Here is a 15,662-nt window from a genome sequence, read left to right on the forward strand (position 1 = left end):
GCCACATCCATACTGTGCCACGACCCCACTGTGCTACTGATTTTTTTAATTTGGTAAGACATTACAATAGAAGAAAAAAAAACGAGGTTACTATGCTTTTTAAAGACGTTGGTACTCCGTGCTTAATACACATTTTGTTTCTTGCAATCATAGATGTCACGTAAAAGAGCTAGGGGTACTTATGCCTCCAAGAAATATAGCAAAATTATATGCATTGTTATATAGAAATTATTTTTTGGAGGGAGGAATTAAATGTAGCTTGCCCCCTACAAAAAAAATCATTTATAACATTGTTATAAAAAATAAATAGCATAACATAAGTTATAACATTTTTTATAACTTTTACATTTAAAAATTTTCATGTGAGTACTTCACGTGGTAGTGCAAGTATATCGTTTGTGATAAGATAAGATACACTTAATGAAATTTAGTTAAGAAGGTCAACCGATAAGTAATGTATTTAGAAACACAACTATTCATAATTTTTAACGGCGTATCACCTTGTCAGTAACCACCACCAATGTGTTTTCAAGCTGTTACCGCCTGTGACAACTAACGTAAGCCCGTAGCGGTAGTTTACCGGTATTGGTCCAGTCGCTGGTGTGTTGTCTGTAGTCGAGGGAATACGACCGATTCGTCCTAATAATTTTATTCCATTTTTGAAAAATCATTTTTTTAATCATTTATACTATCATGGACGTTTTGAAGAAAGGATGGTTTAGTGAACTGACTGAGTTGTTGCCCGGAAGATGTTTTTCAATGGAGGTCGAACAAATTCTTCACCAAGAAAAGTCCAAATATCAAGACATATTAGTATTAAAAACGTAAGTTCATTATTGATTATTCTATTTACGTAGAATAAAAATTAAGTAATAACTAATATATGTATTAATTTTATACGGTATCATGGATATCACGTTCTGGAATAATTATTTCTAACACATAAGAATATTTCAGTATCAGTACAAATGTGACTGAAGTATAAACAATTTATTATAATTGCTTAATAAAAAATAAAATATTAAATACAATGAAACTACGCATGTATTATTTTTTATAATACTTAAGTAGATGCTTAGTCATAAAAAATAATTTTTTAGCGACCTGTTACAATAATTATAAGTAATTATATTGAATATTATTTTTTTCTTAGTGAATATTATATCATTTAAATTTACACTTATTCAATAAAATAATAACGCACAAATGTATGCATCTAAAGCCTTTACTAATATCATTATAGACGCAAATAGAATACAATTTTTGGCGGTGTTAAATTAATTTTTAACGCACCCTAAAATTTTTTAATCTAACAATCTATATAATTTTCTAAATTTAGTTGCTCCAATGAGTGTCATAGTTATAAAACTGTTTATAGCTAATCTTTAAAATTAATATATTTTTTGTACTTAATATTGCTACTTGAATTATAATCTAATGGTTTTTTATTTGTTATAATAAAGTACTTTGAAGTGTTACAAACACAATTATACTTTGACTTCAATAAAAGTTTAATAACATAAATCTTTACACACAGACCCCAAAAAAAAATGATTGATTATCAATTATATTTTGTAAAATATATGAATTTATGTTTTTTAGAAAGTCGCATGGAAATGTATTGGTACTCGACGGAATGATTCAGTGTACAGAATTTGACGAATTCGCGTACCAAGAAATGATATCGTTTTTACCCTTATGTAGTCACCCAAAACCACAAAGGGTATGTCAAATTAATTAAATCATAATTTTATCAAATTTAAAACAATTTTATTGTCAAATTGAATAAACACTAAAATATATAATTGCATAAAATAAATAATCTTTATAATAACATACCACAAAGAGTACCCTCAAATGATTTGTAAAGTAAAATTCTACAGGTACTTATCGTAGGCGGCGGTGATGGTGGTGTAGCTCGAGAAGTGTCTAAACACCCTTTGGTCGAAACTATTGACCAGGTGGAAATTGACGATAAAGTAGTTGAAGTGTCAAAAAAATATTTGCCTTTCATGGCAATCGGATTTGACAGTCCGAAGCTTAACCTCCATATTGCTGATGGGTTTAAGTTTATGAAAGAACATGAAGCATACTATGATGTCATAATAACAGATTCTTCAGATCCAATTGGTGAGTGACATACGATGAGGTGCTAAAATACAATTATAGTAATCTAATGATAAAATTTACATTCAAATTAAAATACTTTAATCATGAAAAAATCCTTTATAATTTCCTTCAATATTGTAATGATTCCGAGATAATGTTACCGTACATTAAAAAAAATTGAAAAGTTCTAATTTGTTTTCTATTAATAACAATTTCAAATAGAATAATACCAGTGAAACGTAGTTAAAAGGAATTATGTTTTAATTTTATGGTTTATAGAATGTGAACAAATTATATAAATCAATTAAAAATGAAACGACAATTATATTCCACGTTTTATTACATATTAAAGGTCCTGCCGTTTCACTTTTTCAAAAATCTTACTTTGAACTAATGAAAAAAGCATTGAGACCTGGTGGTATAGTTTGTTCTCAAGCAGATACGTTCTGGGGACACTTGAAAAATGCCTCTTCTATGCGGAGACACTGCAAAGACGTTTTTTTGAAAGCAGCATATGCTACTTCTTTTGTTTCCACTTACCCAGCTGGACAGATTGGTTACGCATTGGGCAGTCTAAATGAGGTATGATACTTAAAAATGATATAGGTTGTAAACTTGCGTATATAAAACATTCTTGACAATATCAGTTTATTAGTTAATGGCTAAAAATAAAGTAGATTTAATAAATTATAAATTATCTTTATAGTAATTAATTTACTTATACAGAATACTGATTTCAAAAATCCAGTATTTCAATTAACTGACCAACTACGAAAAGAAATGAAATTGCGGTATTATACAACAGAAATTCATAGAGCAGCGTTTGCCTTGCCTGCTTTCGTAGTTGATGCCATAGAAGAAGACGACAAAACTTGTTAACAAAGTAATTGTGAATTTTAAAAGTTTTATTGGTATACAATTAATTGTATCAGTAAAATTAAACATTTCATATATTTTATTTAAAAATGTTACCATCTTGTTCTTAAAATAATTACAATGATATATATTTATTTTAATAATATTGATTATATCTTTTTATTATTTAAAATTATATATTTTTAACTCTTATACTCTTTTAAATCATTTTTTTTTTTTGCAAGAGAGGGTCGTATTAATTGGTATATCTTAAATATATTATATAAGTATTATTACAAAGTATTATAAATTGTTGATAATTTTTTTAATAAATTAATATTTCAAAATTTAATTAACATAAAATTATAGAATTTTTAACTTCGATACAAAGATGAAAACATAATATTCATATAACTTCTCATTTTTTCTTATAGGACAATAGTTATCTTATAAGAAATAATGAACTCTTGGTCATTAATTAATCGTATATAGTGGCGTATAATAAACACCATTAATCGAAATAAATAGTAATACAAATAAACCAGAATTTTACTTGTGCTATACAAACAGAAGCAATATTTTGGATTTGACGACAGGTGAACTTTTGATTTGTAAACTTAATCATGCCTACTAAAAATATTCCTAAATAAACGTTTATTTGTATTAATATTTATTTTGATTAATGGCGTTTGCTATACGCCACTATATACGATTAATTTATAGCCAAGAGTTCATTTATAGTTGATTAATAAAGTAAAAAACGGCAGTACAAGAGAGTCGCGCACAGTGTGGACGTGGCATAGTTGGGACAAGTATAGATATCTGACAATGAATAAAATCGCTATCATAAGAAACGCTTCGATGCAAATCTGTTGATAATGTTTAATTTTAAGAAATTGGTGGATTATACTAAAAGCAAAATAAATTCCTTTTTCCTTCGTTATTCCTGATTAGTAGTTCTTTGATTTAGAAGTATAATATATAAATAAATATCTATTATAGAAATTAAATACACTACAAAATTGATATTTAATAATTTAATGTAGTATTTTTTACGAAAAAATTATAAAGTAGTTGTTACTTTTACGGCAAATATGAATAAAAATTGAAGGGCTGATACACAACTTTTCAGAAAATAATTTGTTGTTAATTATGAATAAATAGTCTGCAAGGAACTTACGCCAGAATCAAAAATATACTTTTATTGATCAATTTTTCATGCTGATTTCAAATCTACAATTAATTTTTTTCTATCACCACCAATTTTTGTTATTAATACAAATTAGTTAAAAACTATAGGATATAAATATATGAAATATAGTTAGTAGGGTAAAATAGAGAGTTCTGGTTCCCCCCCGCTTCACCCACCCACCCTACCACCGTTGTATATGGGAAGAGGGGTGGAGGGGGAGTAAATCCAACGTAAACTAACATAATGCAATGGGAGGGGGAACGATGATGTAACCCAACGTAAACTAACCTAAGAAGAACCTCCTCTGACAAGTCTTAGGGTGGGGGAAGTAAATCCAACGTAAACTAACCTAAGTCAGGTGAGGAACCTCTCCTCCTCTGACAAGTCTNAAACAAAACCATTTCTTAAATCTTCATAATATTTTATTTTTATTATATTTATATTTGTCTAAAATTTTTAAATTGAAGTATTGTTTCCAATATTTGATAACTATTAGTTCAACTAGATTAAAATCGGTTCATTTGACGTATTGATCATCAAAATTGGCTTAGGATAGCTGAGAATTTTTATAGATGGACATAAAAAAACGCACAGAATTACGAGACCAATAACTTCTTAGTTTCGCATCGAAACTAAAAAAATAAACAATCAATAAATTATTAAAAAAATTTACACAATATAAAAAATAATTATAATTGTAAAAATCCATTGTTAAATTTATATGAAACCCAATATCATTATTTTAAAAGAGATTTATACAGTAACATGTTACCAAAAAAATTGAAATATTGTATATATATATAAATAAATATATATATAGCGGAACACATAAATATAGTAAAAAAATTAATAAATAACAAAGTAATAACAGATTCTTCGGATCCAATTGATGAGTGACATAAGATGGAGTGTTAAAATACAATTACAGTAATCTAATAATAAACTTTACATTTAAACTATATAGATAAATTTATTTGGTTAAGAAATTTTTAATTGATAAAAGGGAAAAATTGGTTATGCGATAGCTGAAAAAATGAATGATAGACACAAAAAAAAAATAGTAAAAAATGTGCAATATTAGTAAGAAATTCCTTGTCACAAGGAGAAACTCTGAGAATGGGGTCCCAGATATTCATTAAAGTTGTTCAATCTAATAGGAAAAAACAAACGAATTTTAAATTGTTTTCTATATTAAAAAGAATTTAGGAAAAAATGCAAAAATATAATTTACAATATAAAATTTGACAGATATTTTTTTGATTTAAAAGTATATTACATAAGTTTAAGATATATATAAAAGTGTCAGTATTTCCAGAACATTTTCAAAAATTAAGTTGAATAAGTTGTAGTTTCTATTCGCGTGTTTAAAGTTTTAACCCCCTAGTAAAAAGAAAAGTGGTCTGGTTCAAAAATAAAGTTAGTCTAATAAAGTATAAAAATATAAAATCGAGAACTTTTTCACAAAAATTTTAATTTTGATGTCCGTTTTCATCACAATGATAAGTTCAGAGGTAAATTTTTTTTTTCAAAATTATTTATTTTACATAAGCCATAATTTAAGTTATACATAAAACTGTCAGTATGTCCGAAACATTTTTAAAAGTTAATTTTTTTTTGGAAAAATTACCATTTTGAAATTTCAACTTTGGACAGGTAAAGGGTCACATTTTTACAAAAAATATACCAAATAGTAGGTAAATATCTAAGATATCTATAAAAAAAAAATGTTGATTTATTCATTATTATTTATGGTATTCAAATTTATGGTAGTTTTACGAAAAAAAAGTTGAAAATTAACGATTTTTTAAATTGTAATTTTTTGGAAATATTCCCTGTTTACAGGGAACGGTGGAAATTATTTCAATTTTTGAGGATGTCTTCGATTAGACAAAAATATGAATACATTTTTTTTCAAATTCAAATTATCAATAGAAAATTGGTCAAAAATCGCTAAATTTAAAAAAGCAATAACAGACTAATGGTGTATGGAATAAAAATATTATAAGAAAAAAAATTTTTTTCTACTGTGTCATTAAACTAATTATAGGGGTTCCCTTTAAAGAAAATAGAGTGTAGGGCTTTTATACTTTAAGGAATAAAAAAAAATATTAACTAAATATCATTGTAAAGATTTTATCAAATGTTATTTTTCTCTACGAAAATTTAAAGTTGAATAATTTGAAATAAAATTAGTATTTACCCTAAATGAACCACTCGGTATATTGTTGAGATTAGATTATTGTGCTTTGATATAGTATTTAACTTATGTAAAATCTTTCATGGAAAGTGTATTAAATTTCTACTTATATTAAATAAGAGTTCAAAATATATTATTATTTACTAGGATGCCAATTAGTATGGCACTGAATATTATGTTTATTTGATCATTTTAAATGTAGTCCGATAAATTTATTATCTTAAAACCATTGTTGATTTTACAATTGATTGCTACAAGGCGTTTTATCATTATAAATAAGTTTAATAATGTTATAATTTTTTTCGAGTGTCTTTCACGATATAAGATATTATCAATAGTTGAAATTAAAGCTGGTAGTATGGATAAATATCTAATTATTCAATAACTAGAGTTCCCCTCAGACCTGGGGCCCTACGAGCCTTTGTCACGTAAGCTTCTTTGGGCCATCTTCGTAAGCAGGCCACTGATTCCGGTAGGAATACTTGGCTACGCCGGGCACGAAAAGTGTTTTGCAAAAAAAAAAATCCCTTGATCAAATAAAAAGTAGCTTAACCAGCTTTGTCCATATAAAAAAATTAAATCATTCATTACTAATATTTTTAATGTATTTAATGTCGAATTAGATTTGATATTTTAAAAGTATTCAACTACAAAAGTAAATAATTTTACTTTGTAATTTATTAATTTTTTAGCTCTATTTGTGTGTGTTACTAATAGTCTATGGAATTTCAAATTTTTGTAAAATTATAGACTGTTAGTATTCTAATTTTTTTGGTAACATGCTGCTATATAAATTAGTGATGGGCATTTTCGAATATTTTAAACTAATAATGTTATCATTTTTTTCAAATTGCTTTCATGATATGAGATATTATCAATAGTTATCAGTTAGGTATTGACATTAAAGCCGGGAGTTTGGCCCAATAGATAGTTGTTCAATAATAGTTATTCAATAATAATTATAAAATTTAAATTCTTATAAAATATTTGTTTTCTATATTATTAATAATTATAAAGATATAAGATTACTTGTTTTACAAAAAAATGTTCAGTAAGTATTTATTTAGTTTTCATGTTAAACAGAAAACGTTATTATTCATTTTATTGTTAATCGCAGAATTCGGTAATTTATTTCGATCACTACCATCAGTCACCTCTATTGTACCTGTTCGATTCCGTGCTCGTAAAGGTACTAGAGAAAGGAAAGCTAAAATACATCAAAAGAATAAAGCTGCTAATTTAGCTAAAGCAAGAAAAACTATGACTTTATTAAAAAAAAAGTGAGATATGTTGATTACATGTTATTCATTAAATATATAATTTGGTATCCAAGAGTATATATTATATATGTATTATTTGTTTAACAGACAAATAGGAAAATCCAGCCGTACCATAGAAAAATTCCATTGGCGAGTACCTACTGATGATGTTTATAATGGAATATTTTATCAATTACGACGGTATAATATATACATTCTATTTTATTTTTTCTAATAAGGTATCAACTATCATATTATTTATGATAAATCATTTTTTAGGTATAATCTTGTAGATGCTATTCTAGCCCATCGTGAACTTCATCATCCAACACAAATGAATTTACCAAATGCATCTTTAAATATTCGCTTAGAATTAGATTTATCTACTGATAAAAAAAATAAATTTGTTAGTAAATACAGCCAAATAATTGAGATGCCTTACCCTTATGATCATGGTGAAGATAGAACTATTCTTGCTTTTTGTCAAACTGAGAAAATGATGGATGAAGCTAGAAGTGCTGGTGCTATGCTAGTTGGTGGAAAAGATATTATTAAGCAAATAGAGGTAAGTGTAGTTTATAAATAAATTATATGTAGTTCAAATGTTATAACGGACATTTAGTTCTAGTTTTTAAAAGATTTTGTACTAATTTCAATATTAAAAATTTTATATTTATTAATTGTGTAAAATTTGAAGTCATATTTCTATATTAATCATGTCTATAATGTTTTGATTAAGCATTATTTTTTATAATACGTATAATATAAACCTTTTAATGAGTTTTTATAAGTTTCATGCCTTTATTATATTGTTTTATAATGTTAGTTATAATTGTTCAATCATTTTATAGAGAGGACTTATAATGTTACCTGATTTCCAATATGTCCTAGCTCATCCTGATATATTGACTGAATTAACTGCTATCCGAGGATTATTAAGGAGACGTTATCCGACTCTTCAAAATGGTTTGTAATAGATATTTATTCTACCAACTTGTAATGATCCATTGAAGTATACTTAATTTAATAGTTTCTATAATAACACTTTTATATTCAGGGATAATACTTTCACTTACCATATTTCCATAATATGGTAATTAACTGTATATATTACATTAACTATATATTGTAATATATAAAATTGTAATAGTATTTATTAGTATATTATTTTATGTTATTTACTAGCATTAATATATAAAATTTGATTGTTAAAAATTTCAGTTCAAGTTTAACATAAGATATTTTTGTAGATTAACTATTTAATTGAATTAATAATTGAAACTATTAAAAATAAACATAATGTAGGGTATCAGTAACAGTCAACAGTTCCCAGATTTTGGCAATTTTTATATATGTTATAGAGTCACTTTTAAGCTTGAAAAAGTAGGTTTTTTTTTCATATTAACTATCATAATATGTTAAAAATATTGATTAAAAATTTAATAAATGATTTATTAAATATTAAACTGATGGAAAGTAATGGAAAACATTTGCAAAATTGTTATATATTTAAATAATCATTATTATGAATTGATCTTTCAGGTGCATTAACACTTAATTTGATATCCATGATTAAACTTTACATGAAAGGTGTCAGATATAATATGACAGTTGATCCATATGATGAATCATTAGGAGTTGTAGAAATGAAAATTGGCCAAGTATAATATTATATAAAATGTGTGTTATTAAAAATGACTTTTTTTGTACCAAGATTTCAGATGAGACTGATCATTTAGTAGAAAACTTAAAAACATTGTTTAGAGACGTAATAACAAGAGCTCCTAAGAAAAATGAATCATCTCCCTTCATAACAAGGTACAATAATTTATATTCTTTGCATTGTATTGTGAATAAATAAAGAAACTTCAAATTAATTTTAAATTTGATAGGTGTTTAGCACAAACACCGTCTTCAAGAGAGAAATTTAACATAGACTTATCCCCATACTCAAATTCTCACGAAGAAGAAGATTCTGAATCTGATTCAGATGAAGAAGAAGAAATAAAAAAAACACAAAGAGCTTAAAATAAAAAATTGTTAAAACTTTAGTATTTTGTTAAGTGTGAAAAATATTTAATAAAAAAATGTCTAGATATAGTTATCATTTTTATATGTGTGTATATTTGCATTTACGTGAACCTTGAAAGTACCTAAACATTGTTTTTGGAACATGATCATATTGAGGCAATAAATAGCTTTACACATCCATCTCACCAAAGGGTGAGTGCCAGGTTTTTGAAAATTAATAACTTTTAGTAGTGTTCCACCTAAATATATGATCACAATCTCCAAAAACTCACTGTAGTCATTTTTAGTTCGATTTTTATTTAAAGTTATATTAGAGAACGACAAAATGTTATCTGTTACACTTAGTTATGGGTTTTTTTAGTTCTATATCACCTGAAAATACACAAAATTAATTTAAATAAATTTAAATTTATCGTTTGCAAAATTATCTCAAATATATGATGTTGACACGTAAAAAATAAAAATTGATCTGTTTAACTTTTGCACCAATAATATGCATTTAAAATACCACTATTAGATGATGTTATATCAAACACAAATGCTTGTACTTTTTTTAAAAGCTTCCAATACACAGAAATATCTCCTGTTTATGATTATATCAATCCCATTAACTTTTCCTCAAACCGCGAGACGTTGTTCGGTATTCGAAGTTGTATTATTTATTAGTAACCAAACAACAATTTTTATTACAAGTAAATTAGGAATTATTATTAAATCCAATTGGACTACCGAAAACCCTAAAAACTAGACTATTGATTTTTTTAACAAGGTTTGTCGTAGCTCACGTTCACTTTGCTGTATTTAATTTCGCATATTTTTTTATTCACTTACGATATAACCAATGCGACCTTTTCGTCTTTAAAAGATAAGAATTTTTCGTTTTTAATTAGGCTCATTTTATTCGAGTAAGCATTATCAAATAGATCGTTTAATAAATTTAAAAAATCAACCTAATTTTTTTTTTTTAGTTTTATTTTTTCTATGTTTATTTAATCCTTGCCAAATTTTGTTTAATGTTTATATTTATACTTAGTATATTTTAATAATCATGGATATGTAATTTTGGCTTATTCCTGAATAACAAACATTGATAGTGATCAATAATATATCTATAATGAAAATTTAATTTTAAGTTGCACATATTGTACATACATACACAATCCCTATTTGGAGATAATTTATTACCAGTAGCTTCAATACACATATTACCTACAAGATATACAGAATGATTCACTTACCACGATCCACTTAATTAATTAAAATTAAATTAGTGCTAAAGTTTTTGTTATGTTCAGGCATTATCATAAGGGTACCAGCTTTAATTTGGCAACATCCCTAGTTAACTATTTAATAGTTGATGATCTAATTAAGAAAATTACTGGTTGTTGGCATATTTATATCTAGGTGAAAGAAAGAATATGATAGGAAATATTTAGTTAAATAACAGCACCCACTAATCACCTACATTTATAAAAAAAAAAAAAAATAATTAAAATATAATTTTACAATGATAAAGCAGATTACAGTTCAATAGGAGTTTATTATTTGAATTAGAATACTGTAAGTTTTTAACAAAATGCATTAAAAAATGTATATTTTTTTCATTATTTACAATTTTTAATGTCTAAGTATATNCAAAATGCATTAAAAAATATATATTTTTTTCATTATTTACAATTTTTAATGTCTAAGTATATTCTAAGTTTGTTTTACTACTGTGATGTAGATGATGTTTTTATATCATTTTTAAATAAAATACAAATTTACTGTATCGAGCAAATAAATTATTTGAATCTTCAAACACAGACGATAAATTATGTGCACTACTCATTTAAATATTAAAAATTACACATCATCAATTCAAGTAAAAAAACATCAGTATTATTAAATGTTTTATACTGAATTTTTCAATTTATTATTATTTTTGAAAAAATTACTATCAAATTATCAAAAAACGTAATATTCATTTATTATAGTATTTGTTAAGTCATGATGGATGGAAAAATTTGGATGATGTAAAATATGTCAAATACAGAAAAAATAACTTTACTTTAGTAGATGTAATAAAACAACCTATATTAAATTAAGAATATAATAGACGAATACACATTACAAAAATATTTCTTAGGTGTTCTTACGTCAATGTTTTAGTGACAATTTTATTTACTTTGGACAATTTTCTTAATCATTGTAGATTTATTGGGATTCAAGAAAATCCTCATGAATATGTATACTATTGTACCAATGAACTTATATATATTATACGAAGAATAATTTGGATGACGAACCTTATGCAAGGCGCATTGGATAGTATTGAAAAATATCACGGAAGTGTGTGGGGAACAAACTTGTGTAACAATTATATTTTAAATACGGTAATAACAAATTTAAGAAATGATGTACCTTTAAAAAAAATGTTGATTTCCAATAATTACTCAACAAACATTATCGGCCATTAAAGAGTTCTTTTTTAAAAGAAATAAAGAACTAAAAAAAGACTTAAGTAAATGCAATCTAAAGTCTACAGATTTGACAGTACTATGGAAGAGTTAGAATGAAGAATTTAATGAAATATTATCTGTAGGAAAAAAACCAAAGCTCTACGATTTTCTAAGCACAAAAATTAACTATATAGCTCAACAAACTATTCAAGAGAAGTACTTAAATCTAGGTTTTATCTACAATGAGGAAACTCAAGAGACAACTGTACCAACTCTTCCAGTAAATTTCGAACATAATATGAATATTTGTGTGCATTATATGTATTATTTAAAATAATAATTATTTATTCGTTCCATTTGTAATTTTTTAGGACTGAGCCAATATTAAAACTGATACTTAATATATTGGTCAATTAAATAGATTAAATATATCAGTATCATTTAAAATAATCATTCAATTTAATAAAATGGTACAATACTGTTTTAAGTTATATATAATGCTAGGTCGTATAACTCATTATCGATATTCGATATTTGAATTTCATTGAACTAGTAGGGGAGACTTGGGGAATTATGGTCAGTGGATAATACCGGTCACTACATTGTCTAATAAGTCCATGCATCTAAAATTATGTTGACCATATGTATAGATTAAGAATGATAAAAAAAATCTGATTCTTATTAGACCGATATCATCAATAAATGTTTTCACGTTTAAATGTGTGAAAAAAGTTTTCAGTGTTTATTTATCTAAAAAAAATTGTTTAAGAAATTTAATTTAAGGTAAGCAAATTATTATATATTTATAATTTATATGAACTATATTCCAGTGATTCTTTTTTAAATTATTTTATCCCTATCTTTTTACATGTATTAATGTATAGCCGATATTCCTCCGGGTAGGGGGAATACTGGTCATTTGCATTATTAAAAAATATAAATATTTATATATATATATAAAATTATGTTTTAAAAATCTGCGACTTTGACATAATACAGTCAATATGTTTGTCAATATGCATCCATTTGTTGTAATAGCATAATATTTAGAGTCTCAGAACCACAGATATAACAATTTTTGTGAGGTGACCGTAGTGCCTCCAGTCTCCCCTACCTCAGAAAAACTGTTTTGTTGTTCTGTAATATTACTAATAGTAATATTTGATTATTTAATTAGATTAAAATTTTATGTAAATAATGTAAGTAAAAGGAAAAATTTGAAAATGAAAATTTTAAAAATTATCTCTTTAAAATACTTTTAATAATTATTTTAATAAGCAGCTAATTCTTCAAATATTTTATTTGTATTATACTAATTTCAAAAATCCTATAACTGATGTATCTGTTATAGGTCAACATGTTGGCATTATAATAAATGAATCAGGTATCAATATTTACTTATTTAATTAATATACAATCTTAAATTAATTCAAATAATAAATCAAGTATAATATTATGTATTTATTTGTCAACATTTTTAATAAATTCTTTAAATGTATTAGACTTAAAATTGCCAGAGGAAAATAATGAAAAGGTAAATATTTTTTCAGTGTGCTGAATTATTTAAATGTTTATTTGAGCGCACGGTAGTACACCGAACCAAGTTCTAACAATACAGTTGCACTTTACAAGAAACAATCACCCGATTTTTCGAAACTACATATTTTGGTTTCTACTTAAGATATACTGTTGAAAATTTAAATATAAATAAAGATCTAGTAGCATAAAACGCTGTAAAAATATGATCTCTTAATGTTTAGTCATTTTAAAAATGGGAGCCTTTTAAAATTCACACTTTTGTTACTCACACATACATAAAACACTTCCCATATATGTAGAAACATGAACTTTGAGACAAAGGTAAGTCTTAAAGTGTAATTAAAGGTAAAAATCTAAACATTATTTTTTTTTTAAATATAATTCCACTTTATGGAATTTCTAAATGCAACCAAACCCAACGTTCAATGTATTTATAATTTTATATAATATTATAGTAGTATATACTACTAGTTTTGACCAGTATATTATATAATACACTAGTTAAAAATTTTAATGTTACTTTTGACGCTAAAGCAAACAAAGAAATAATATTCAAACAAAACGATAATAATGCAAAGTTTTATTTATATCTTGATAATTTCTTATGGGACGTTGTGTGATGCAGTGGACACTTCAGATGCTATCAAGATCANACGTTGTGTGATGTAGTGGACACTTCAGATGCTATCAAGATCAAATATTAAGTTTTGTTTGCCACTTTTAGATGTTAGAAGGGTTAACATATAACCATCATATCAAATTAGAGGACCCCTAAAATTATCTTTAATAATCAATTTTATCAACAGCTAATATTTTAAATGATTCATTTGTATTATAGAAATTTCGAAAAATCCTAAAAGCGATGCATCAATTGTAAGTCAACATATTGACTTCACAATTAATAAATCAGGTATCAATATTAACATATTTAATATACAATCTTAAAATTCACTTAAATTATAATTCAAGTATAATATAATTTTTGAATTATTTTAGTCTATTTAACCCTAAAAAAATACATCATTTTATTATTACCTAATAAATTATTTTTTCTTCTAATTATTAGGTCAATATTATATTTTATGATAACTGATTTTTAATTTTTATTCAGATGTAGAAGTTAATCCTGAAGTTGAAGATGGTTCACCTCAACTTTTAATAATCCCTGATCATTTGAAACAAATTAACATGTATCTTTGAATTTAGCACTACTTTACTAAGTTTTATTACAAAGAATATNAAAGATTATTTTAAAGAATTTAGCACTACTTTACTAAGTTTTATTACAAAGAATATTACAGTTATACTAATAAATATATTATAACATTAAAATTAACAATCCTATATTTCATAAAATATCTTCATTAATACAATAGAGCAATAAGAATCATTTTATTTTTATCAAACTATTTTTATATTGTGATAATTTTTTTTATATACATATATCTAAAAAAAGTTGGCAATATTTATTAATTAGTTGTAAGAAAAAGAGATGTAAAACCCACAAAATATTAAGTTTTATCTTTAAAATTATTAAGTAAAATTAAAACTATATTAAAAATATTATTAATTTAAAAAAGTAAAAAATATTAAAAATATTAAACTCAAAGCCACAAAAAATTAATGAAAAGTCGCGGATACGTATTTCGGAAACAATGTTACCATTATCAACGCTAAACACATACTGTTATAGCCACAAGTGATCAATTTTTATTATTTAAAATTATTAACTTAATATTACTTATTAAAAAGGACTGATATTTAACTCGTTAATTTGGCGTCTGAATAATCACATTATAATTAATGGACTTAAAACAATTGCTCTAATGATGAATTCTGCAATGAGTTCTAAATGTCAACATGTCAAAACTGAAGACATGGATATATCTGTAAATATTCGTATATATAAATAGTTGAGACAAGTAAAGATGATATNTATAAATAGTTGAGACAAGTAAAGATGATATCTGATAGAGATTAAAATCACTATCATTAGAAACTCTTAGAAATTGGTGGATTATTCCAAAAGCAAAATAAAC

At 25.1% G+C, this 15,662-nt stretch overlaps 2 protein-coding genes and 2 long non-coding RNA genes across 7 annotated transcripts; 3 read left to right on the forward strand and 1 right to left on the reverse strand.

The window, feature by feature from the left end:
- The first annotated feature begins 453 nt into the window (after window positions 1-453).
- On the forward strand, window positions 454-3,177 carry LOC126900978 (spermidine synthase). The gene is made up of 5 exons (XM_050677057.1): window positions 454-824; window positions 1,603-1,723; window positions 1,884-2,130; window positions 2,462-2,691; window positions 2,836-3,177. The coding sequence occupies exons 1-5, from the start codon at window positions 694-696 to the stop codon at window positions 2,986-2,988; spliced, it is 882 nt and encodes a 293-aa protein (XP_050533014.1). The 5' UTR covers window positions 454-693; the 3' UTR covers window positions 2,989-3,177.
- On the reverse strand, window positions 2,488-6,751 carry LOC126900986 (uncharacterized). The gene is made up of 2 exons (XR_007702942.1): window positions 6,357-6,751; window positions 2,488-2,771 (listed from the first exon to the last, which is right to left on the reverse strand). It is a non-coding gene; the product is annotated as an uncharacterized LOC126900986 (long non-coding RNA).
- A 489-nt stretch (window positions 6,752-7,240) lies between these two features.
- On the forward strand, window positions 7,241-9,725 carry LOC126901681 (50S ribosomal protein L1-like). The gene is made up of 8 exons (XM_050678346.1): window positions 7,241-7,404; window positions 7,471-7,633; window positions 7,721-7,813; window positions 7,892-8,177; window positions 8,464-8,578; window positions 9,155-9,273; window positions 9,327-9,430; window positions 9,505-9,725. Exons 1-8 carry the CDS (start codon window positions 7,398-7,400, stop codon window positions 9,638-9,640), a joined length of 1,023 nt encoding a protein of 340 aa, XP_050534303.1. The 5' UTR covers window positions 7,241-7,397; the 3' UTR covers window positions 9,641-9,725.
- A 1,855-nt stretch (window positions 9,726-11,580) lies between these two features.
- LOC126901686 (uncharacterized) lies at window positions 11,581-14,846 on the forward strand. 4 transcript variants are annotated; one of them, XR_007703089.1, is made up of 6 exons: window positions 11,581-11,703; window positions 11,838-12,867; window positions 13,436-13,468; window positions 13,635-13,944; window positions 14,462-14,533; window positions 14,735-14,846. It is a non-coding gene; the product is annotated as an uncharacterized LOC126901686 (long non-coding RNA). The 4 variants fall into 4 exon arrangements; XR_007703087.1 differs by lacking the exon at window positions 13,635-13,944 and adding an exon at window positions 13,587-13,618 and having other exon boundaries at window positions 11,581-12,867; XR_007703086.1 differs by having other exon boundaries at window positions 11,581-12,867.
- The last annotated feature ends 816 nt before the right edge of the window (window positions 14,847-15,662 follow it).

Source organism: Daktulosphaira vitifoliae, unplaced genomic scaffold (assembly GCF_025091365.1).
Source record: "Daktulosphaira vitifoliae isolate Bord-2020 unplaced genomic scaffold, ASM2509136v1 Scaffold_3, whole genome shotgun sequence".
In the NCBI taxonomy this organism is placed as follows: domain Eukaryota; kingdom Metazoa; phylum Arthropoda; class Insecta; order Hemiptera; family Phylloxeridae; genus Daktulosphaira; species Daktulosphaira vitifoliae.